Source organism: Marmota marmota, unplaced genomic scaffold (genome assembly GCF_001458135.2).
Source record: "Marmota marmota marmota unplaced genomic scaffold, marMar, whole genome shotgun sequence".
NCBI lineage: Eukaryota > Metazoa > Chordata > Mammalia > Rodentia > Sciuridae > Marmota > Marmota marmota.
In genome coordinates, this window is record NW_026000240.1 from 11,629,988 (window position 1) to 11,655,467 (window position 25,480).

A 25,480-nucleotide genomic window follows, 5' to 3' on the forward strand; every position below is an offset into this window, starting at 1 on the left:
AATTTGTCAGTCATCCTTTGGGAAGTCCTCTAGGAATCCCTTCTGCAGGATTGTCTTTCCGATTGCTCTTTCTACCTGTAGGTTCCAGGGCCCTTCCTGCCATACTGCACTGTGTTCTATTGAGTTAGACGATGTAATTTCTGAGTGGGTCCTGCCTCATCTTCACTACAATAAATTGGAAATTGCAAAATTACCTTCCTACGGTCACAGAAGTAAGTTATATATAGTTGATAGGAGTTTTCTAGGTGAGCTTAAAACATCTGAGGGAAATTTAAAGCAACTCAGTAGATTTGGGGAAACTACCTGGGATGTCCATCTGTCCTCTTCCTTCCTTTGTAACCATATTATAGTGATAAAAGAACATACAGAGGAGATAGGCTTCTCTGCATGGGTCCAAGAGAGAGAAGTTGGGCATGGTAAAAGGCCAGAGGCAGAAGATGCTCACTAGAAGCATTTGGACACATTTTACTGATTTATTTCTAACTTGTTTAAATTATGAGATGAACACACACACACACACACACCCAATAGTGCACTAAGGGTGCACATGCAGTGTGAGGGAGCATACTCACTCCCTGAGGTGGCCATAGAACCCTGTGAGCACCTCAGGCCCAGGTGGGCCTCTCCCACATGCCCAGGCTCCTGGGACAGGCAGCCACAGCTCTCTTCGTTTTGATCCCTTTTGAGGTATCCCTGAACTAGTGGATGTGACTCTATCTGCTTCCAGGCTTTGTTAACTGTAGCAAAGTTTCTGTGATTTTTATTTCATTTTGTTACTGAAGCTCATTGACATTTTGTGCAGATTTAATTTGTTAAGTTTCATTGCTTTTTAGTTAGGAGTGGAACTAACTTTTAAGGGGCTTGAAGTTTTTACATGACTTGTATTCTTTAAGAAAAAGAATAGGTAAATCTCCTTTGTTGCTAACTTAATAGATGCATTTGCTCTTGTGAGTACATTCTAGGAGGATTCTAGGAGCCTAGGAGGAGCTCAGACCAGCAGGAGGCCACCAGCTTTGGTCTCACAGGCTTCATAGTAAACACTCTTCTGTGGGCACTCTTCCATGACCAAAAAATCCAACGGCTTATCAATTCTCATTGCTGTTTCTAAACATTTTGACCATTAAAAACCGAGCTATCAGCTATGTAAGCATGCTCTATGGAGCACTGGCTAAGAGAACTCTGAAGATTGGAACACTCTGTGGTTCAGCACGGGAGCCACGAGCCACACGCGGATTGTGAGCACTGGAGCTATGGCAAGGGCAACTGAGTTAAGTGTGGCTATTTAACTTTTTAAGAGGTTTTAGTTAATTTAGATTAAAATAACCACATGTGACTCAGGGCCACCATACTGGATAATGCAGTTCTAGGCTGTGTAACTGAAAGTGGCCGAATGAGGCATGCATGTATTTAACTTTGAGACCCTAATAGTCTGTTTTCCAATGTGATTTTAAGAATTTAAAACAAAATAGTTTATATGAATTCCTATTTTCACACATTCTCATCAACTCCTGAAATTGTCAGACTTGAATTTTAGCTCTTCCTGTGGGTGTGCAGTGGTGTGATCTCTCATTGCCATTTCAATGAAGATTTCCTGATTGTTAAAGCTTTATTTAATAAAGGTTATTTTTATGCATTTATGACTATTTGGATTTTCTCTTACATGAAGTACCTGTTTACATCTTTTGTTCTTATTCTATTGGTTTGTCTGCTGCTTTCTTGTTGATTTATTGGTGTTCTACGTAAATGATATATTTTAGATACAAAATCTTTGTTGATTATATTTTTGGCAAATATCCATCTATGGGGAGCTTTTAAAAAATACTCATACACAAGTCTCACTAGGGCAATTAAATCAGGCTTTCTGTGAAAGGGATTATGGCATTTTAAAAGTGCTATTAACTTGCCCTTATGAAGGGAATGGAGCTGAACCCAGGGTAAGAAAGCACTCTCCAGCCATCAAAACTGTCTCTCTGATGCAGTATATGGTAGTGGATATGTGACCATCTCTGCAGTCAGATGATTTAAATTTGTTCCTAGGCTCTGAGAAATTTAAGCTTAATTTATTATGCCTCAATATTTCCATCTGTAAAATTGGGTGACAGCGTCTACCAATCAAATCAATACAAAATAAGCAATTATACGTAAAGTGCTTAAGTTCTCATGTGAAGCACAGCAAGTGCTCAGTAAGTACTGGCAGTCACATCATCCTTTAATCATTGTCGGTGTCGTCACCATCATTACCACTGTCATTGTCATTGTCCTCTTGTCATTGTTATCATATCATCGTCATCATCATTGTCATCACCATCAATGTCATTATTGTCATCATCATCATTATCACTGTCATCCTCATCATCATGTCATCCTCATCATCATGTCATCATTGTCATCATCACTGTCATTGTTGTCATCATCACTGTCAGTGTAATCCTTGTCATCATCATCGTCATCACCATCATCATCCAAATTTCTAATCAGCCTCTCCACAAACTGGCAGCTAGCAGCTTCCTTAATGGGAGACCCAAGAAACCTTTCCACTGAGGTCAGGAACAAAGTAAGGATGGAGAATCACTCCTCTGACACCATTCACTGTTGTTTCAAAAGTATCAGCCAATGGAGTCAGACAAAAACATTAAGCAAGTAAAAGAACAGAAAAAAAAAGAAATAAAACAGTCTCTATAATGACATAACAATGATATGATGTTATACTTAGAAACCCCAGAGAGTGGTAACACTAATTTAAGCAATAATAATTCAGTTAGGTTGCAGATGTAAAATTAAGTCAGAGCAAGATGCAGTGGCCCATGCCTGTAATACCAGAGACATTGAAGACTGAGGCAGAAAGATCAAAAGTTTGTGGCCAGCGTGGGCAACGTAGTGGAACCCTGTCTTAAAAATAGAAATAAAAAGGGCTGGGGCTATATGTCAGTGGTAGAAAGCCCCTGGGTTCAATCCCCAATACCACCAAAAAATTTAAGGAAAAAAATAAAATTATCTGGCATTCATCCACTGATGGACACCCTTACTATACATACACACTAATCAGGTATGGGACGTGGTGGTAGAGAAAACTCAACAGAAACAAAGAAGAATGGATGCTTAGAAGAATGGATTTTGTTAAATTTGGTATTTAACAAAAACATGTAAAATTTATAGGAAGCAAACTTAAAAATGTTTCAGGAGAAAGGCACAAGTGTAGAGTAAAACAGTGGCAAGACATGCCTGGCTCTTGGATAGGACAGCTAGAAATTAAAACACACCCATGGGTTAATTCACATGTTTAACACAATCCTGATTAAATTTTTTTAATGGAGTGAGACAAGTTGAAATTAGATTTGATATGAAAAACAAATATGCAAGACAAGGACTGAAAAAGAAAAACACGCAGGTGACCAACTTGTCCAGGCATGAAAACTCACTGCACCCACCTCTCTAGTTGGAGAGGTGAAACATCAGTAACAAACAGATGAATACAGCGGAACAGAACAGAAAGACCAGAAATAGACCCAAGTAAATATGGATAAGATGAGATCTCAGCTCACTCTGGGTAATGATTGACTTTTAAATAATGGCACTTTCTAATAAATGCTAAAACACCAATGGGAAAAAAGAGAAAATTATATCCATATCTTACACCAAGTACAAAAGCAAAGTCCAAATGGATCTGGAATCCAAATGCAAAAAGTTAAGACTACACAAACACCAGAAGAAAACATGGTAAATTCCTTTTAAGATGGTTTTTTTCTTCTTTCCACATCTTTTATTGGTACATTGTGATTTTACTTGATGATGGGATTTGTTGTTGCACATTCGTCCATGCACACAATACAACAACAAAAAAAATCAGGTCAATATCACTCCCAGCAGTTTCCCCCTCCCTCCCTCCCTTCCTCCCACTCCTCGTCCCTTTGCGCTACTGATTTCCCTTTGATTTTTAGGAGATTCCTGACCCCCCCCCCCATTTTTCTTTTCTTTTTTTCCTCTCTAGCTTCCACATATAAGAGAAAACATATGACCCTTGACCTTGTGAATTTGGCTTATTTCGCTTAACATAATGGTCTCTAATTCTATCCATTTTCCTGCAAAGGACATAATTTCATTCTTTTTAATGGCTGAATAAAAGTCCATTGTGTACATATGCCACATTTTCTTTAGCCATTCATCCACTGATGGACACCTAGGCTGGTTCCATAGTTTGTCTGTTGTGAATTATGCTGCTATAAACATGGAAATGCAGGTACCAGTACAGTATGATGACTTTAATTTGTTAGGATAAATACCTAGGAATGGGATAGCTGGGTCTTGGGGTAGTTCCATGCCTAGTCTTTTGAGGAACCTCCATACTGATTACCATAATGGTTGCACTATTTTGCAATCCCACCAATAGTTGTAAAAGTGTTCCTTTTTCTCCACATCCTCTCCAGCATTTATTATTATTTATATTCTTGAGTGTTGCCATTCTCACTTGAAATTAGATTTGATATATAAAATGAAGTCTCAGTGTAATTTTGATTTTCATTTCCCTAATTGCTAATGATGTTGAAATATTTTCATATATTTGGTAGATATTTGTATTTCTTCTTTTGAGAGGTGTCTGTTGAATTCATTTGTACATTTATTAGTTATTTTTTTAGTGTAAAATCTTTTGAGTCCTTTATATATTCTAGATATTAATCCTCTGTCAGAAGAGTAGCTAGTAAACATTTTCTACCATTCTATAGGTTCTCTCTTCATATTCTTAATTGTTTCCTTTGCTTTGCCGAAGCTTTTTAATTGGATTAAACTGGCTTTCCAATAAGGACTCAAAATGCAGAGCCAGTTAAAGAAAATATTAATAGTTGTAAATCATCAAAAAACCAAATAACAAGGATGTGGGGGAAGAGGTATACTTTTGCTTTGTTGGTGGGACTGCAAATTAGTATAATCACTGAAAAACAGTATGGAGATTTCTTAAAAGACAAAAATGGAACCACCATGTGTCCCAGCTATGCCATTCTTTGGTGTTGATCCAAAAGAACTAAAAATCAGCATACGATAGTGATGCTTGAGTCCCAACATTTATAGCAGTGCAATTCACAGGAGCTAAGTTACGGAACCAGCCCAGGTGCTGGATGAGGCCAGCTATCTTATCTCGTTCACAAATGAATGGATAAAAAAAAATGAGATACACACACACACACACACACTGGAGTTTTACTCAGATATAAAAAAGAATAAAATTATGACATTTTCTAGTAAATGGATGAAACTGGAGAACATTATGCTAAATGAAATCAGCCAGACTTAGAAAGTCAAGGTCAAATGTTTTCTCTCATATGCAAAAGCTAGTGGGAAAAAAAAGGAATAAAAAAGGGATATTGCAAAAAGAGAAGGGATACTAATAGAGTAGAGGAAGGGGGTTGAGAGGAAGGGAGGACGGGAAGACTTGGGAAGCACTGGGGAACTAAATCTACCAAATTATGTGACATCCATGTACAACTATACCCCGAGTCCTGCTTTTATGTATAATTATCACACACAACTCAAATAACAATAGTGATAATATATGAAAAACAAAAAGAAATGAAAAATTGTGCAGAGTTTAAAAAACATTTCATAAAAGAGAAAAAGATTTTAAAAGTCCTTAAGCATATAAAAACATTTCAAATTTATAAGTGAAATTTAAAACAACCCTGAGCTGTCATTTCTCTCCTGTCAAAATAGATAAATTAGAAAGTATGACAGTATTATTGTGTTACACAGATGAGGGTTAAGGACCTCATCACAAATTGCTGGGGGGAATACAAACTGGCATGACCTTCCTGGAAGGGAATCTGGCAATTCCTAACAAAACTGAACTTACTCTTCAACCCAGAAATCTTAATTATAAGAATTATCCTGAAGGTTAGCTTCCAACAGTGTGAAAATACTTATGCACAAAGATAGTCATTGTGATACTTTTTTTAATTGCAAAATATTGCAAGCAACCTAAAGAGAGTGGTTGAATGGATTGCATCATATCACTTTGGATTATTTTATCGCTATAAAGAATAGTGGGGAAGGTCTCTGAACTGGTGTGGAGTGATTTCTTGGATATATTGTTAAGTGGAAAAAGCAAGCTGCAAAAACATGTCTATGTGTAAGAAGGATACACATGTATTTGTAAGGGGAACAGAAAATGTTATTCAAAACGAAGGGAATGGAGTAGAAAACAACTGACCTAAATAACTATGGAAGATAATGTTTTGGCTATAAGCTATGAAAGATAAAAAGAAGTATACACAACTATAATTCTCTAGTTAATATTTTCTCCAGGGGTGTGGGTTAGCTATTCTAGAACTACTTTTTGTGTTTGCCAGAATTATGCAGGTAAGTAAGAGTTTTCTAAGAATCAGAATAAGAAGTCAAAAATAAGAAAAAGGAAATATTTAGGTGAACCCAGCACTGTGCAATGACAGGCTCTGGAAGCAAGAGACTTCAGGGACAGTGAGCACACCTGCAATCCAGACCTTGGTTTCTCAACATAATCTCCCAACAAAAGAGATCCCTGGAGACGTGGTTAATTCTAGGTCTGGGTTAAGGAAAATACAAGATGTGGCTTTTCTTACCTGCCAGCAAGTAAAGAAATGGTCAAAAGATGATAATGGCTTGCTGAAGGCCATTAGAAACCAACATGAAAGACTTCCCTATGGCTAGATGTAGGAAAACATTCTACATCTAGAATGATGTAGTAATGTTTAAGAATAGTAACAGCATGACTTACATCTTATAGATTAGAACAAATGCCTGTGGGTACATCCTGACAAATAACTAAGAGAAGAAGAAAAGACAGCTTTCCCTTACAGTAGAATTCTAACAATCAATCAGCACAGAAGGAATGATAGAAATAGGAAATTACTCTCATAATTGTTGCAAGAAAGATTCATCAATGAATGGGCAAAAGTTAGTAGGCAAGAGTATGATATGAAACAATATTTGCACCTTATCAAAATATTTCCCCACAAGAGATTTATAAATTTAAAAGGAAAAAAAAATAACATGGAGGAATCTGGCAGACACCACCTTTATACAGTGATCAAAGCTTATGGAATCATTGTAAGACATACCAGCATCATGTACTTCTTGATAGGACACACCAGTTAAGGCTAACATATTTATGTTATTCTTACCCAAAATGCACAAGCTCAATTTGATCAATAGAAAACAAATAACAGTCACAAATTGATGAATGATCCTAAAACTGACCAACAAAACAAACTGGCCAGTGGTCCTCCAGAGCATCAAAGCCATGCATGACAGACAGACTGGGGAGCTCTTATAGGCTGGGGAGAACAAGGAGCCATAAGAACATAAGGATATGTGATGAGGGATTAGATCCTGGGCCAGAAAGAGACATCAGCAGGACAATGGCAAAACTGAAATAAAGCCTGTAGTTAATTTTCTGATAATTGCGTTGTTATTTTGTAACAAATTAACAATTAACTAACAATTAGTGGAAACTAGATGATGAATATGTTGGAACTTTTTGTACTATTTTTTGCAACTTTTTTGTTGAGTCTGAAATTAGTTCACAGTAAAAGTATTTAAAAATATAGCAAGTTCCCTGTCACTTGAGTTCAAATAGGAGGTAACCAATCAATAGAGAGTTGTAGAAGAAATTCAAGGCATAGCCCGGTGGTTTGTTAGCCTTTAAGTTCTCCTTAAGCCATGAGATTTCTTCAAGAACATTAACAGAATTCTTGGTTTATAAGGGCAAATAGAGGGTTCTATATGAGCTTTGATCCAGTGCTAATCCCTTGACTATAGAAAGTGAGCTGCTAGCTCATCACAGCCAATGGTACACAATCTGAGGATCACAACATGCATTATGAAATAGTTCAGAATAAAATTATCTTAGTTTTCACTTCCAAGACGTTACATACTTGAGAACAAATACACATTGACTGACGAGTGTTCAGTCTTATACAAGATAATGACACAAAGCATTTCAACAGGGCCGGGGTTGTGGCTCAGTGGTAGAGCACTTGCCTCGTATATGAGACGCTGGGTTCCATTCTTAGCACTGCATACAAATAAATGATTAAAATAAGGGTCCATCAACAACTAAAAAATATTTTTTAAAATGGGATTTCAACAATTTAAATGAGGTGAAAATTAAACTACTGAGTGTAGATAGGACACACCTGTTAAGGCTAACATTCCAAAATAGTATTTGCAGTATGGTCCCATTTTTGTCAAAGTTAAAATACATGTATAGGAAACAGCCTCATGTTTTATAGGACAAAATATAAACAGTGGTTAAGTCTGTGCAGTGGAAGAAAGTGATTTTCTCTTTGCTTATCAATGATTTCTAAAATTTCCCCAATAAAAGTGAAAATAATAAAAATTATTAATGTTTTGAAAGAAAGCAGCACGACAATTTTTTACTTCTCTGGATAGTGAGTAATGAACTAAGCACTTCAGATGAGTAGAGGTAGCTAAGAATAACACGTCTATACTCTGGATCATCACTTGTGTTAGGATGACTTGGTAGAAACTACAAATGGGAGGTGATAAGAGAACTTTTCTGACTGTGACCATTTCAGTTGAAATAATGTCAATAATCACTCAGAGACAATTTCAAGCACTGGTAATTATTAATGTAATAATGTCACAGGAAACACTAACATCCTATGCCTGATTCATTTTATTAGTAGTTTTCTTTTAAAAGTGAAAAGAGAGGAAGTACCTTTATAAGGGGGAGGAAAAAGAACTATCCACTGGGATTTTTTTTTTTTTTGGTCTTATTTTATGGTCATATATGAAATGGAAAGAATTAATTTTGTCCTTCTCTTTAAACTGACATCCATTCTCCAGGGATCAGAATATAACACAGTGCTCCTTAAATTTTCCTGTGTGAACCAGCTTGGGAATTTTGATGACACTGGTCTTGGGTGGAAGCACAACTTTGCACAGGAATCCTCTGGATGTTTTCTAGCACTCTGGATCTTGGGCCTAATCTATACTTACTGGATCACAATCTACATTTTTCCTAGGATCTCCATCTGACCTGCATGCACATTAAAACTTGAGAGGCTCTGGTCTAAAGAACTCAGACAGTCCAGCTGACTTTGGGTCTCTCTCTAGTTTCCTATGAAAATTAGTTCACAAAATAATGGTACTTTTAAAAGATCTCAGAACCTGAAGCTGGCACTGAACTCTACTAGCAAATGAGAAAGCTTAGCTTCGCCTTGTAAAAATGTTTTTAGATAGTTAAAACATTTCCCCTAAAATAAAAATAAAATTTTCCTTGATTTTCAGGTGGCTTTCATATTTGTTTTTATTGGCTTTAATTGGCTGAATTAAAATTTTTGTGGTGAATTCAAAGCCCATCATTTATTGGCACATCCTGTCTCACTTGAGGACTGCTTCAGAATCTGCTTTTTAACCCTCCTGGTGACCTTTCGTCTCTCAGATACTGTGATGGTAGGATTAAGAACAGCTTTAGGTGGCATAACTGCTTTAGGTGGCATAATATAACTGCCACCTAAAGATTAGATTTTCAGGGCCTTGAACATGGTAGGCAAGTGTTCTACCTCTGAGCCACACCCTCACCCCACATTAAAACTTTCTCACAGAAGGATGGGGCAACCTGACTATTCTTCCTGAACATTTTAGTGGTGAACCACTTCTGATTATACCTACTAGAAGGCCAAAAAGAAGCCAATTGTGTGCCAGGTTTAATACTGAATTTCAATCTTACAGACACCCTCATATTGGATCATATTTAAATCCATGAAGGCCATTCTACTACTATCAGTTTTATACAGTAACTTTCACCTGATATTCTCACTTCTACTATGAGTTCCAACAAGATTTGCTGAGAATTTACTTACTAACATAAAAATTAAGCAAAGTATATTGCAAAAATAAAGCTCATGAAATACATTTAAAATCAAATACACTATTCATTGTAGTAACATTAGATACAAGCTGAAAATTTGAGCCTAAATATTTGAAAGTTACAAATACAGAAAATCAATAGGTAGTGTTTTTTCATGGAGTAAATGCAGTGCCTGCTAAAGCTTGATCTATCATTCCCTGTACTATGTATGTTGTTTTCAGAGCAAAGAAGCCACTTGGAAGAAAAGCTAAAAATGAAAGTGCTGACTCACCATGTACTCTCTCTCACCTGAGATCTGCTGCTCAAAATTATGTAAGAGTTAAGTTTTCTTTTCCTTTTTTTTTTCATCCTTAGGAAAAGTTCTCATAAGTTTTGAAAATGTTTGGTAAAATTTATAAAATTTTTAAACATTTTATAATTTGATTTAATGCTAACCTTAAAGATCATAGGCAATTTTGATAAGGGAGTCATCCATGAGCTTGTAGTTTAAGGATTTCTTACTATTGTAAAATCTATGATAATATTCCATCTAACTTCATCAAGACTTCTACAGAGATTTTTTTTTTTATTTTTTGGATATTGCATTATCTATTTACCACTAGTCATTTTTTTTCCTATAGGCACCATTTTTGGATAAATTTCTTGTTTATCACTGATGTTAAAATATTAATTATTTAGTAAACAAATCATTAAAGTTGTAAGATTATATATATTGAGCAAAGTTTTCTATTTCCACACATCATTTTATATTTTGATTTAAAGAGGGTTTGGGGCGAGTTGTACTTCATTATTCTCATAGAACAATATACTTTCACGTAAACAGGATTTGACTGTTTCGCATTTTTCTAGGTATAGTTGATTGTTTATAATTTCCAAACTATAAATAAGATTTTAAAATGAGGATTATGTATTGTGATCTTTGACATGATAATTTCCAATTTTTAAATTTTGTTTGTTTTGGTATGAGAGATTGAATCCTGGAGCAGTTTACCACTGAACTACATCCTCAGCCCTTTTTAAATTTTGATACAGGGCCTCAATAAGTTGCTAATACTGGCCTCAAACTTGGGATACTTCTGCCTCAGCCACCTGAGTCACTGGAATCACAGGTGCCTGTCTAAACCCCAATGTTCTGAAACAATATAAATTGAGTTGTTTAAAGTAACGTCAACTGAAAAAAAAGTCCCAGCAGACTGTATATAGTATACTATCACCTTTAGAAGGCTAAAACTTAGAAAATCTAAACACTGTATTGTGCTAGAAGTACAAACATGTGTGATAAAATAAGCAGGAAAAAAAAGTATGAGCAAGATCCATGAGTGCTGTAACCTCTAAGGGGTCTGCATGAGAATGGTTATAGGGGAACAGCTCACAAGGTAGCTGCAAATTATTGGAACACACACACACACACACACACACACACACTTCATCATGAATATCACTTAATTTTTAAGTGCTAGAAAACCAGCAGGTTTAGATTCTTCAGGAACAAATTAATGATGAGAATGTAGGAATCCCCTCTGAGTTGAGGGACTGTATGGAGCACTGTATTCTTTGACTACCATTTTCCAATATATATTTCAATTTATGACAAATATTTACTGATTTCTTCTGAGATTCCTACTGGCTAAACAGTGTGCATGATCATCTTTTCTAATAATGTGTTTTGTGTAGTTTGTTTTACTATTCCACTGACTTCTTAAATAGTGATATCAGAACAATAACAGTTCTGCTTACACTGCAGGAGAAAAGGAAATCTTAGATCATCCTGCTCATATTCATAGTCAATGAGATGTGGTCACAATTTAGATCAATGAATGTGTTATTCCTAGCAGAATATTTCTGGAATTATATTTTTGATTATGGAGACTCAGTGCAAGTAGACACTTGGCAAGGCTTACAATGGCTCAGAAGAATGTTCTGGAATAAATCATTTTGTTCATGCTGGGTACTGGATAGACTAGTTTTTGCAAGACTTAGAGGCAAGCTATGTTATTACTCAGATCAGTAAGGACAAGCCTCCATATTACTAGTTGCATAAATATTTTCCTTCAGAGAAAAAAGAAAACCTCTCCTGGGATTTGTGAGGCAGCTTTGGGATGGAGAAGAGAAAAATAAACCCTACAAGTTAACTAATTTAACTAATTAACTTAGAAGCATGAGTTCTGAGAGTCTAGTCTGAATTTAAGCAGATCACTTGGGGTTAAGGTAAAATGCTTCACCCTTCTCGAAGCACCTTGAACTCTGTTTATTCCAAAGGTATAGATTTTGAATGAAAATGTAAAACTAACTTAAAAAAATTAAAGACTGATTGAATGAAAGCAGATCTAATGATTTTCACATCTCTTGTATTCGGTTTCTCTTTTAACACCTCAGGAAGAACATCTACTGTACCTGGCGAGGAGTCCTCTCTGATTTGCTTCTGCACCACTCCCAGTCTGAGAGGTCTGGCTTCTGATTCTCTTCATGAGAAAGTCTTCTTTCTGGGCCTTCAGAGAAGGTGGTTTCTTCATCGTCAACACCACCTCCTGATCTCTCAGAAAATGCCCCCTTTCCTTGGTCAGAACCTCCCTGGGCCTCTGCAAGGTCAGCACTGCTGCATTTCTCCAAACTGCTGACTCTGTCGCTGTCCAGAGAGGGTGTGGTGCTGATCTGCACTTTGATGGCATTGAAGATCCTGGGGTTGTCTCTCTGAGAGTCTAGCACAGTCGCGCACTCAGGGTTCATCAGGTGGTGACAGGATGTGGAATTTTCATCATCGTCATAGTAATCCCCACGTGCTAGCTTATAGATCCCATAGCTTTGTTGGAATGACAGATTGAATTCAAAGCCTCTCCTCTTGGCTAGGTGAAAATGAGAAAAAAAATCCCACAGTTAGGTGGATATAAACAACCCTTGGGTGTACATGGTGAGTAACAATAGGAAGTGCTTTCAACAAGATTGCTATCTAACTGACTATTTTCAGTTACTTCTTGTCAATTATGTGAAACAATTATTCCTTACAAAATGCAGCCGTCTTATCTCTGGTCTAATTTTCCTCCATTGCACATGAAGGGGCTTGAATTACATACAATCTGAAGAACTGCTTTATTCTTTAGGATAATCCACATAGCAAAAATTTAGCCATAAATTAGGAATCTCCCAAATAGATTCAGTTTTAGATTTTTGGTCCATCAATTCTGAAATTCATTTATTTTGGAATATAACATATTGTGTTAATTATCAAGTAACATTAAGATTACATGTTATTCAGTTAAGAATGCCACAAACAGATATAATTGCTTTAAAACTTTTGCTGTATAACACTTCTGACATTTGTGTGACTATGAATGCCTGTATTAAAAATTATACCATGCTGCCATGCGGCTTTTAAACTTTTTTAAAATGGCGAGTACATTTCTTATACAAATCAGTTTGGAATAGTTGGCTAAAAAAGTGAATGGATGTATATCTCTGTGACCTGAAGCATTTAACAGTATTACAGAGCTGATTAATTAGCAGGAATGTAGAAAATCTAAATAATGATTTAAATAAGGTAAAATATTCTAGAATTTTAGACATAATGCTGTTAGTGAGTACGATGCAAAATCTTGGTAGAATAACAAGACTGTGGCAGAAAGTGATAAAATGTTTGTGTGTGAATGCCATTCAATATTAGGTAATATATTTTAAGAAAAAAGTTTTAGCCAAGTGGTAGACAAAATGCAATTTAATACTTTAGTTGTCATCTTTGAAAACATTGCTTGTTTCAAAGAAATTTTCTACTTTGATAGTTCTGTGTTTTATAGTCCGACATATTGCTATCTTTGGTGGCAAAAGTTATGAAAAGCTATAAAGTTTCTATGGGAGTCATATGAAATATTTGATTCACTTTCTAATACACTCCAGTGTCATTCACATGCTGATTCTATTACTGAAATGTTCCCAGAACCAGAGATTTACAAGCCAATTTTGCTGACTGAAAAATATAATTTATCAGTATAATTCATTGTCATTTGAGCCAGAACACAAACAAATAAAAAATTCTATTCAGAGAAAATGGAAAAACAGAAACAGATGATCATATTTTATACACTGCCTCATTTGTGTTTCTCCTTAGGATTCCTATTAATCTAGTCCAGGAAAATTAAATTAGGATTTTAGACCTACTTTAAGAACATCAAAGGTGAGGGGAACTGAAAAGATTATTTAATTATTGATGGGCTTCCTTTTCTCCAAAAAAAAAAAAAGGTATGGAGTGACAAATTGGTAATTCAGGAACATTAAGAAAACAAAAATGTCATAAAATGCCAACTTCTTGATTAATACTTGATAAAACTGATGTCTGACTAGATAGCTTATTAGCTGTCATAATTTTGAACTACGTAAAAATGAGCAATATTTTGAAGGCATTGTAGAATATGTTAATGGAGACTCTGACTTGAGCCAGGACATGATGAGATAGTCCCAGGCAGGCTCTGAGGAGCAGCTGGACTGCCAGAGAGACTACAATGTGGCGGAACCTTCCAGGGCCAAGCTGTTCATGTAGACCACATCATTTGGCACACCAGCAGCCCTGCATGACAAAAAGTTTTATTGGTCCTGCTTTACAGTTGAGAAAACTGAGGCTCATAGAGGAAATCCAGCTAAGATGATTTATCTGTCAAAAAGATTTGACTTTGATGCTGATTCCAGAATTGAAGTAATTATCCTACATAGGAAAAAATTTCTCTACTGCCAATCAGACCCATGAGGAAAATATGTTAGCCTAAGCAAAATGACCCGGACATGCTATTTGTAGGTCGGAGGAAGAACTTTATTTATAAAGTGTAACCCACGAAAACTTTTTTTCTGTTTTATTTTGTTTTATTACTGACTTTCCTTAACGCTAAAGGTAAAATCTGAGTGAGGTCACCAATGGACATAACAAAATATAATGACATCACAGAGCTGACAGTGTTTGAGGAAGGCTAGAAAAATATGTTAGAAATCAAAGCACTTAATAATCAAAACAGTATTGAAGGAGATGTTAGTATCAGAGTCAAACCTGAACATCCCTAAGTTCCTTGAGGACAAAGACTACATCTCTTTAACATTATTAATAACAAATGGCAGAAAGTCCACAAGACTAAGGGGCCAGTCAGGCAACAGTAATAACTGACAGGGGCCTGTGTATTCAGCAAGTGGGGGAATGACCTTCCATCTTGGTCCCTTCCAGTGAAGCCACTAAGGGGGCCAGGGTGGACTGTACAATCTTGATTTTTTTTTTGAATTTTTAATATTTATTTTTTAGTTTTCGGCAGACACAACATCTTTGTTTGTATGTGGTGCTGAGGATCGAACCCGGGCCGCACGCATGCCAAGTGAGCGCGCTACCACTTGAGCCACATCCCCAGCCCTGCAATCTTGATTTTTAAAAAATGAAGCTGAAGCATTGAGTTTGATCTTAAAATTTTGGCTCATAATTAAAATTGGTTAAAAATAAGTATCAAGAGTCAGGTGTGGTGGCACAAGCCTGTAATTCCAGTGGCTCAGAGGCTGAGACAGGAGGATCCTGACTTCAAAGCTGGCCTCAGCAACTTAATAAGGCCCTTAGTGACTCTGCCTCTAAATAAATAAATAAATAAATAAATAAATAAATAAATAAATAAATAAATAAATGGCTGGGGATGTGGCTCAGTGGTTAAGTGCTCCTGGGTTCAATTCCTGGCACCCCCTGCCCACAACAAATAAATAGTATAAAGATAGGTTCAAAATAAAACATGTCTTTGAGTCAAAATCAGCTCAGGCCAGGAATGACTTATCGGTGCCTTGCTGGACAGGCAGTGACTTCCCTGTAGGAAGGAAGTGGCTGAGAGAGTGAATAAGTGAAATGACCCATGGTAACTACCCAGCTGTGTGTGGCAGGGTATTTGTCAGGACAGCCTGACTCTGTGAGGCAAGCTGAATGGCACACATGTTAATAGAAATGATATCTTTAAAAATTGGTATCTTTATGTATATTTTAAAATTGATTGATTTGGGTTGAGGGTATTAAAGTTTCTGAATCTTGTGTTTATGCTGCTTAAAAAATATTGAGCTGTTTTTAAAACTTTTTCTGTAGTGAGAAGTCTTTCATTGATTAGTAGCTTTCAAGAAACTTAAAGACCAATAGAATACAGTCCATTATTTTCTGAAACCTTATATCATGCTTTAAAAAAATAAATATAATTTATTTGTTCTGCAAAGCAAGAGCTTCTAGGATCACTAACCTTGGCTAAAACATTTAGTAGTTCTAGTCTTTTTTCTTTTAATCACATTTTGTCAACTATAATTTTAAAGTAATTATATCAGTTTATAAAATGAATAATTTTTGAGGTTAATACATCCCTTAACAGATACTCTGATTTTGTGAAAGAATAAAGGCCAAATATATCTGCTCTTTATATGAAGTATATGATTTTTAGCTGTTTACATACAGAAAGAAAATATGTCAGGCAAACAAAAGGAATCTCAAGGCTATATCCATCTCCTATGTCGACCATCTGAGATCTCTGTGTTAAAAAATCACTTAAAAACACTTTTTGCTTGGAGATCCTAGTAATGCTAGATGATTGTCAGAAACCAAAGTTAATTCTTATTTCTGTAAATTAATTCCCAGTACTGACAATCTTTTCTCTGCTTTGCACGTCTCTTTATTACCATTCCATGAAGCTGAAATGGCAAATTGTATGTGCTTACATCTGAAAGGTAAACCTATAGGAAATGTGAGTCAGAACAATTATTTTCCCTTCTTTGCTTCTGTGTCCTTCACGGAAAAAGAATGTAAAGAAAAGGGATCTTAGTTTGTTAAGGAGAAAAATTGAACATGAAACTTTTAAAGAATTAAGTCATACAGCTGATAAAACCCCTGGCCTTCTTGGGGATGAGCCACCTTTGGGTGCTTAGAATGTCATTGTGTCACTTTAGCAATAGAAAATTCATGCTGGCTCTTCATACAGTGAAAACACACTCTTGTTATCAGATTTCCCTATGGCATAACCTGAATCCTAAGAGGGAGTGGATCCTCTAAAGATCCTAAACTATCATTTGGCACAATGTTTTATGTTTGAAAACACCTTTTTTAAAAAAAATAAGCTTTTATATTTCAAGTTCTCCTTTGAAATTTTTAAATAAATGCAAATAAAATTCTGGCAATTTTAGAGGAAAATGTTACTCTGAAAGACATGTTTTTAATTTCAAATTCGATAGTGATGTGATCATTGACTGTGCTAACCAGGCTGTGGGCTTTTCTGTCTTGAGCAGTACCCAGGATGGAACATTGAGGAGGTCACTTCAGTGACAGGTCATTGTCTTACTTTCGGCTCTGGTATGGGGGCTCCCCACTTCTTAAGAAAGCCTGCACTCAAACACTTCACCAAGGCTTCACATTGTCACCAGCACTGGACTCTCGTCTCTGTCACAATAGTAAATGTTGTGAGACTGAGAGGATTGATTCACTGTTAGAGCAGGCTTGTAAATGAGTTCCTATTTTATGTTTTTTTTAAGTGAAGCATAAAAATTCATTATTAATTTTTTCTGTTGTTGCTCTGCATATTAAGCTCCAAAAGAACATCATTATTATATGTCCCATGGTCATTTCACAGACAAAATGAACTTGGCATCTGTTAACAATAAAACTTTATGATATTCTTAACAATGAAAAATCATTTTTGTCTGTTGAAAAATATCTAACTGTTACCAATACCTGATAAATGGCCAGCTCATGACTGATATTTATAAAATAACTCTGTTGTAGAATTGATTCAGAGTATACTTTGATATTTTCCAATTTCTACAACCCCAAAATAGTGTAATACAAACTGCATTTATTTAACTTAATTTTCTATCGAAGAATAACACACTTGTCTATTCTGAAAAAGAACAATTAATGGGACCATTAATTCAGTGTATACTTAGATTTATTAAGTGGCAGAACATTGTATCTTCTGTCTGGAATGACAAAATAATGTCATTTTTTTTTCTTCCTGGCAGATCAAAATATGCAGCTCATTCTTCTGTTTTTCCTGTTTTATGATGTGGAGCAACTACACTGGAGAGAGCTTTACCCTTACATCTGCCTCCCACCCCCAACCTACCTGTGCCTATCCCCTATGCTTATCCTTGGGACATATTTTTTTAAAAAAAAGTCAGTAGCAAAGCCAGATTCATATATGCATACACAATGACAAAGTCTGCCACCTTCCTCCCTTCTTGGAACTGAGGGGTTTTGCTTCCTGGTTGGGGCTGAGCAGGTTTATGTTGCTAATAGCAGAGAATCATTTGGGGACTGTTTCAGGGACTCTGCAAAATAGTAAAGATGTGTTTCTTACTGTTCCAATGACTAAGTGTGGGCTCTAGCATAATCAGTGTTTGATTCTTTCCAGAGTGTTAATACTCTCTTATCAGATGCAGGATTCTCAGCAATGTTGCTGCTGATACATAGTCCTGGCAGGGGATTTATTTTCCACTGAGAATTTTCCTAGATAAAACATCTAAGAGCCTTTGTTGACATCCTTGAGTCCTCTCTTCCTTTTTTACCTTGAAAAGTCATCATTGCACAAGTACTTCTATGGTTGCTTAAAACCTGCTGGTTGAAAAGCTACTCCAACACTGAGATGAGAATTGTTTCACATAATTGTTTTTCTATTTGCCATTTACATTTGTCCTTGACTCTTCATCCTCTACTAGGCAACTTTCTCAAGGGCCGCTTTTCTGCATCGGAGGGAATGAATATTGCTCCCAACAGCCACATTGTAGGGGACTTACTTTTTTTGCCATCTGATGCCACTGAGTAAGCACTCTGCCTGCAGTGGATGATGCAGCCACAAGGCAAGTGGGTCCAACGTTTGGACAAGACAAACACCGGGGTTACAGTGGTGGCCAGCAGGGTTAGTAGAAAGCCGAGTGTCTCAAAAGGAAGGCTCTGAAGCCCCACCGCGTGCTTGACCACCATGTGGATCTGCAAAGGGGAGAGAACTTCAGACCTAACTCCAATCCCATTTCACTTCCCAAGCCTTTCCCGCAAGCCCACGGCCCCAGTCTCCCGCTCCAGCCTCCTTCCCTGGTTGAGAAAGTTCTGCTTCTGGGCTGCCTTGCTAGGCTTTGGTGGTGGGCTCTTGGGATACACCCTACTGCGCCAGACTCCAGGGTTTGGTGAATTCTGCTCTTGGATGCTGAGCTCGCTGCCTGTTGAAATCTCCACCAGGGAAGCACAGTCTACAACACGCGGTCGCTGCCCAGACAAACGGGCAGCATCTGTGAGACCTGTACCCGGCACGCCGAATGATCTTTGTCACACCCCCCCCCTCCCCAACCTCATCTCCACCCAGGAGCGCTTGTCAGAGCAAGGCGACACTGACACTTCTCCCGCGGGCTCGACCCGGAGGCCAGAACAAAAGCCTGGTTGGCCCCCTCTCTTGTCGCTCTACAGCACAAGCGCTCCTCCTTGGTCTCCCTGCTGGGCCTGGGCGCGGTCCTCACCTGGCAGGAAAGGAGCACAGAGAAAGGGGCGACAGAAGGCGGAAAAAACCTTTCTTTCTGTTCTGAATATTCCAAATTTTGCTGGGAATTTGATCATAACACAGAAAAACTAAGTCGCCCGTTACGGAAAGTGCTCCTCAAGCCCCTCAGTTTTGAAAGGAGAGTAGTGCTTGGCTGGAAAGGTTCGGTGGCGGACTGCTCCCAGCGGGAAGCCGCCCTCCTTCCAGGGAGTGTCTAAAACCTGGCGAGGCACCTCTCTGGGAAAAGGACTTCACTGCGCATCTTTTGGTGGCTCCCCAAACCCGCGACGCTGGCCTCAACATGCACTCACACTGCCTGGCCCATACGCGCGCATTAGGAGCAAGTGCACTTTTACCATTAAAGGCAGCCAGAGAACGACTTTTGTCAGCGCTAAGATCAAAGCGAAGCGCTTCTGCGCAACGCTCCTGGTGAAGCTCCGGGTGCCGTACGGTGTCCCCCGGTTCTCACGCCTGCAGGCTCCCGCCCCTAAGGCCGCCGGCGGACCGGGTCCAAAGGCAGTGTCCGGACTCCGGGAACATCCCCCAGCGCAGCGCAGAGCGGGGCCCGGAGCATCCTCAGGAGACAACGAAAGCTCTCTCCCCGCAGCAGAAGGGGTCGCAGGAGTGGAAGCCCCACGGGAAATTTCCTGGTAGTTGGCATGGAGTCTCGGCGGCTCTTCCGAACACAGCAACTGGTGAGTGAGCGGGACCGAGAGGCCCGCCAGGAGCCCGAAGGCCGAGGCGTACACGGAGAAGAGCAGCAGCACGTAGGAGCTGGAGCAATCGGCCAGGCAGCCCCAGGGCGTGCGCACGAAGGCGCCCCAGCCGCACAGCGGGAGCGCGGAGAGCAGCAGGCTGGCTGCCCACACCGTGAGCGCCACGCCGAGCACCTGGCCAGGTCTGCCGGAGGCCGCCGGGCTCCCCTCAGCCCGGTGCAAGGTGTAAAAGTTGTAGGAGACCAGGAGAGTCGCTTTCAAGTTGCTGGAGAGGCCCTGGCATAAGTACAGCAAGGCGGACGTGGTGCACAGAGACTGGAAGTAGCCCGGGAGCTCTTTTGGCCACTGCAAAAACATGAAGATGGTCACTGACAGGACACTCAGGAGATCATCCACAGACCAGGAAGCCACGAGCATGGACACGACTGTTCTGTTCCGCATTCCCAGCAGGGTCACGAGTGAAAAAATGCTGCCCGCTAGGGCTGCAAGAGCCATCAAAAATGTCAGGCAAAAAAGATAGATATTCAGAGTTCCTGGTGAATTTAAAAGGTCCGTAGAATTATGATTTTCTTTCCACAGGCTAGAGTCATTTGCTAGTAAGTTACTGAGGAAGAAAGACATTGTCCTTGATCAATATTTAATTTCCCTTCTCAATGAGTCTGATGATTTTCTCAAAATAAAGCATGGTTGTTGCCAATCCGATGTCATTTCTCCTACCAAGTTTCCCTCTAGGTGTCCCTCAGTCCTGCAGGAAATGGTCAGGCATGGCTTCTTTAGATCTGACTTAACCCATATCTAAAAACTGAGTTCCATTTCAGGCATCAATAAGCAACTTTTCAACATTCCAATTAAAGACAGACAAACTCCAAACTCCTTTCCACAACCAAATTTCCATCAAGAAAGCAAAAACTCCTCAGGTAGATTGACAATCAATGATGTCTAGGTCCTTTTGGGTCCTTCTTATGGAGGAAAGCAGCCCGTAGCTGGATGTAATCAAACTATTCACTTTTTAGAGCAATAAAAGGATGCATTTGGTTCCAGAGCTGGATTCAGAAGCAGAGAGACTGTCAGGTAGGTTTCAGCTTTTATGGGGGGGAGAGAGAGAGAGAGAGAGAGAGAGAGAGAGAGAGAGAGAGAGAGAGAGAAAGAGAAAGAGAATATGAGCAAGCAGAGCCAGCCTGTACTCAGGCTCCCAACTGAACCTTTGTGTTCTTCAATCAGCCTGTGATCCTCTGAGCTGCAGGAAGGAGGAGTCAGCTCCAAGCAGGAAAGAAGCAGGGAAAAAAGGGAGGGGAGTTCTGTGTGAACAAAATGATGTGTATCTTCTCAGCCTGCCTCACTTGAAGCAAAACCGGTGCCCTTGCCAAGACTTCCCCTTCGGTTTTGACACATGAAACTAGTCCAGATACTGGATCAGGCTGGATGTGAAGTACAAATGTCGCCTCTGAGAGGGCTAAAGGACTCCAGTAGGTACAGGGCTCCTTTTATCTCATCTCCACTTTCCTGCTCCATAACCCACTGGAAGAAGAAAGAACATCATCCATACCATTTACGAGAGTAGGATGTAACAGGTTTCTCTTTACAAACATATTGTACAGAAAGACAAATGCCTCAGGACCTACTCTGTGGAAACTGAAAGAGTTGATCTAAGGAGTAGAATAGTGGTTACTAGAGACTAGGAAGGGAGGGAGGGATGGGAAGGTACCAAAATACAGTTAGATAGGAGTAATTATCACGTTCTGTAGCATAGTAGGGTAATTATGGTCTATAAGAATTTCTTGTGTATTTAAAAATAAGTAGAAGAGTCCAAAAGTTCCCAACACACAGAAATGATAAATATTTGAGAAGATAGAAATGCTGATCATATACATTGTACACATAAATTAAGTTATCATACTGTACACCATAAATATGTATAGGTATTTTGTGCCAACCATATATAAAATTGTATTTCAGGATGTCAGATGGCCCTCATTACAATTAACAAGACTCTGGAGGACTTGGGGTAGAGTTATATGAGCTTTAGGCTTCATTTTCTACCAATGTCATTAAGTAAGCAAGCGGTCATTTGAATCAATGACATTTCTAGATGTTCATAAGGTCAGATGACATTATAAAGGGTCTGAAGGAAGATCACTACACACAAAAAATTTTAAGTAGAGTATTTGGGGCACTGGGGTACAATGGTGGCGACTTTATAAGATGAAAAGTGTAGCCAAGAAGTGACTGACAGCTGTCATCCTGGCTGGGTGTTCATTACCTGGGTACTTGACAGTGGCATGCCTCCTTGGCTCTGCCTGTGATCCGATGGCTGCATTTCTGGGCTCAGTGCTGGAGGGCTCCGTTGGTATGGCGATGATCTAAATGAATGGAAATGGTGATAGAACTGCAATCATTCCTTTCATTTTTAAAATAACTGAAGTTCCTTTTTGAACCTGAACCTGTTCAAGTGGAAAATGACTGTTAGTCACTGTTGGCCACGCCCTTCAGTGACACTAGGCAGTTCACTCAGCTTGGCTCACTGATTGTTTGGTTTTCCTCTCCATTCAACAAATAGAAACAAAACCCACAAGTGACATCTAGCTCAGCAGTCTAGCTCTCCCTGTTGTTAGGAATGCACACACCTTGCTGAGCTGTGTGAGTAAGACAGGGCCGGGGGTATGATCATTTTAAAATGATTCAGAAAGCCCAATGATCAACAGACCTTATTTTGAATGCTTTCAGAGTTCTGACGCATGCCATGTCACTTCTTCTTGCAGATCTTATTCCTTTTTCAAAAAAATTTTTATTTGTTTTAATTAGTTATACATGACGGTAGAGTGCACTTTGATACATCATATATAATGGAGTATAATTTCTCATTCTTCTGGTTGTATATGATGTAGAATCACACCAGTCCTACAGTTGCATATACACACAGGGTAATAGGTCTGATTCATTCTACTGTCCTTCCTACCCCCCAAACCCCCTCCCCTCCCTTCACTCCCCTCTACCTAAAGTAACTCTATTCTTTTCTAGCTTCCCCCTTATTGTGAATTAACATTCACATATCAGAGAAAACATTCGGCCATTGGTTTTTTTGGCATTGGCTTATTTTGCTTAGCCTGATATTCTCTATCTCCATCCATTTACCAGCAAATGCCATAATTTCATTCTTTAAGGCTGAGTAATACTCCATCATATATATATATATATATGTGTGTGTGTGTGTGTGAGTGTGTGTGTGTGTGTGATTTTGTGTGTGTGTATTATATATAATTTATTTTTATCCATTCATCTGTGGAAGGAACCTTGGTTCCATAATTAAGCTATTGTGAGTTGAGCTGCTATAAACATTGATGTGGCTGCATCATGTAATATGCTGATTTTAAGTCCTTTGAGTGTAAACTGAGAAGTGGAATAGCTGGATCAAATGGTGGTTCCATTCCAAGTTTTCTGAGAAATCTCCATGCCACTTTCCAGAGCAAAACTATCTTTCTTCAGGATGGTATTTAATCTGGAATCTTCAATTGGTTTGGATAATAAATATCATGTTGTTAAGATATAATTAGTTAATAGTTAAAATTAGTTAAAATAAGATATAATTAGTTAATAGTGGCTGCAGTATAATTTCTGATCTGGAAGACCCTCTCCATTATTACCATTATTTCTAGATTTTCTTTTAAATATAAATTTGGAGTAGACACCTAACTACCATGCTGCTCTGGTCTCCACGATATTCCAGAAGAGTCAAGAATGCTGAACACACCTGCAAAGTTTGGCCACGGAACTGCAGCCAGGAGGGAGTTAGAACAGATAGCAGAGTTTGACTTCAGGCCTGCCCTTGCTGGGTGGGAAACTAAGGTAAAAATTCTCGTATTTTCTCTGACCTTTTCTGCATTACAAGGGGTTTATTTTTAGAGAGCTTTCTAGTTCTGAATTGGATGATTTTTTTTTAAGTTCAGGTTAACCTTATCTTAATTTTCTTTCTGTATACTTCACAATAATCAAAACTGTCATCTAATAGGAGGTGGAGCTTAGGAGCCAGTGCTCTGCGTCTGCATGTCTTCTCTTTCTCTTTCCCTGCTCTGACCCCATGGGTGCCTGTCAGGGTAGGGTGCCTGTCAGGTAGGAGTCAAGCAGCCTGCTGTGTTGGCCAGCTCAGGGATCTCGGCCACCCTGAGAATCTGTGTGGACCTGGGAAGGCTCTGTATGAGTGGGAATCACATGTGGTATGTTACCACTGAGCTTGGGCGGTGGCTCTTATTGGTGGTTATTACTGGCATCCTAGCTTATCCTAGTATAATTAGGTGCCCCTGTTGCATAGGTGAGGAAACGGAGGAAAGAAAAGGCTAATTAATTTGTCCCCAGTCACATAGTTAGTCAAGTGGTGTAGCCAGATTTTAGAACTGTGGTTGGGCTTTACATTCTTAATTACAACAGATGCATTTCCTAATAGTTTCTTCTTAGTGCTGCCTCCTCAGAGATACATCCAGTGGATGCTGATTATCATCTGCTTTGTTGCAAAGCATGTTTGCAATGTTTAATTTTCCAGAATTTTAATTTATAATGATTTACCAACCTTTATAATTTATAATGCATTATGTTTATATAATACATAAATGTATATGTTTTATAATGTATTATATATATTATAACGATTTATATGCATTAGAAAAATGATGCATTATAAAACTTTTATGCTTAGCTTTACATAATTTTATACTTCATGTATTATAAAACATAAAAGTTTGAAGTTAATCATTAAAGTACAACACTTGTCTATTTCTAGAAATATAGCACTATGCAGTCAAAGCATTTTATAATACTGGTCCAATTTAAGACTCATACTAACTTACCCGCAACATTCAATGAAAGATCTCATAAATTATCATGAGATAATTATCTACATATGTACAATTATCTACATGTTTACATATGTATAGATAACATAAAATACAAGTATATAATAAACATAAGTAATATACAGTTGTATATGCAATGATATATAACATCATATAGAGTTTTATGTAAAGAAGGTATAACTGTGTACCTATCTGGATCATATAACAGGCACTCTTGCTCTGCTGCCAAAGAAGTGACTGGCACTTTGCATAAGAGAGCCCAAATGCTGTAATTTATTTTATTACCCTTCAACATCTTATTAGAAACCTACAGTTTCTTAATACTGTGTAATTACCACAAGGCCATGATTTAACTTGGCTCTGAGTCAGAGAGACTAACTTTGTGAATATAACCTATAGTGAAGTGATAAATTCATTGTCAAGCCAAAATAGCCCTTGACATTTATGGGGATTGTTTCAAAGGTCTCAAAGTGGAAATTCCATATTTTTAGCCTATTTCATGGAAAAGACACACAAAAAGTTAGAGACATGTATGTATGTACGCATGTATGTGTGCAT

At 38.2% G+C, this 25,480-nt stretch overlaps 1 protein-coding gene across 1 annotated transcript in view; it reads right to left on the reverse strand.

Moving 5' to 3' along the window:
* Gpr149 (G protein-coupled receptor 149) overlaps positions 1 to 21,570 on the reverse strand; it is a 70,655-nt gene extending 49,085 nt beyond the window's left edge. Inside the window, exons 1-3 of the mRNA XM_015487294.2 lie at positions 19,719 to 21,570; positions 18,629 to 18,821; positions 12,257 to 12,705 (exon numbers count right to left, since the gene is read on the reverse strand). Of these exons, the coding sequence (XP_015342780.1) occupies positions 12,257 to 12,705; positions 18,629 to 18,821; positions 19,719 to 20,699 (1,623 nt within the window). The 5' untranslated portion in view covers positions 20,700 to 21,570. The remainder of the gene's footprint in view (positions 1 to 12,256; positions 12,706 to 18,628; positions 18,822 to 19,718) is intronic.
* Positions 21,571 to 25,480: the final 3,910 nt, after the last annotated feature.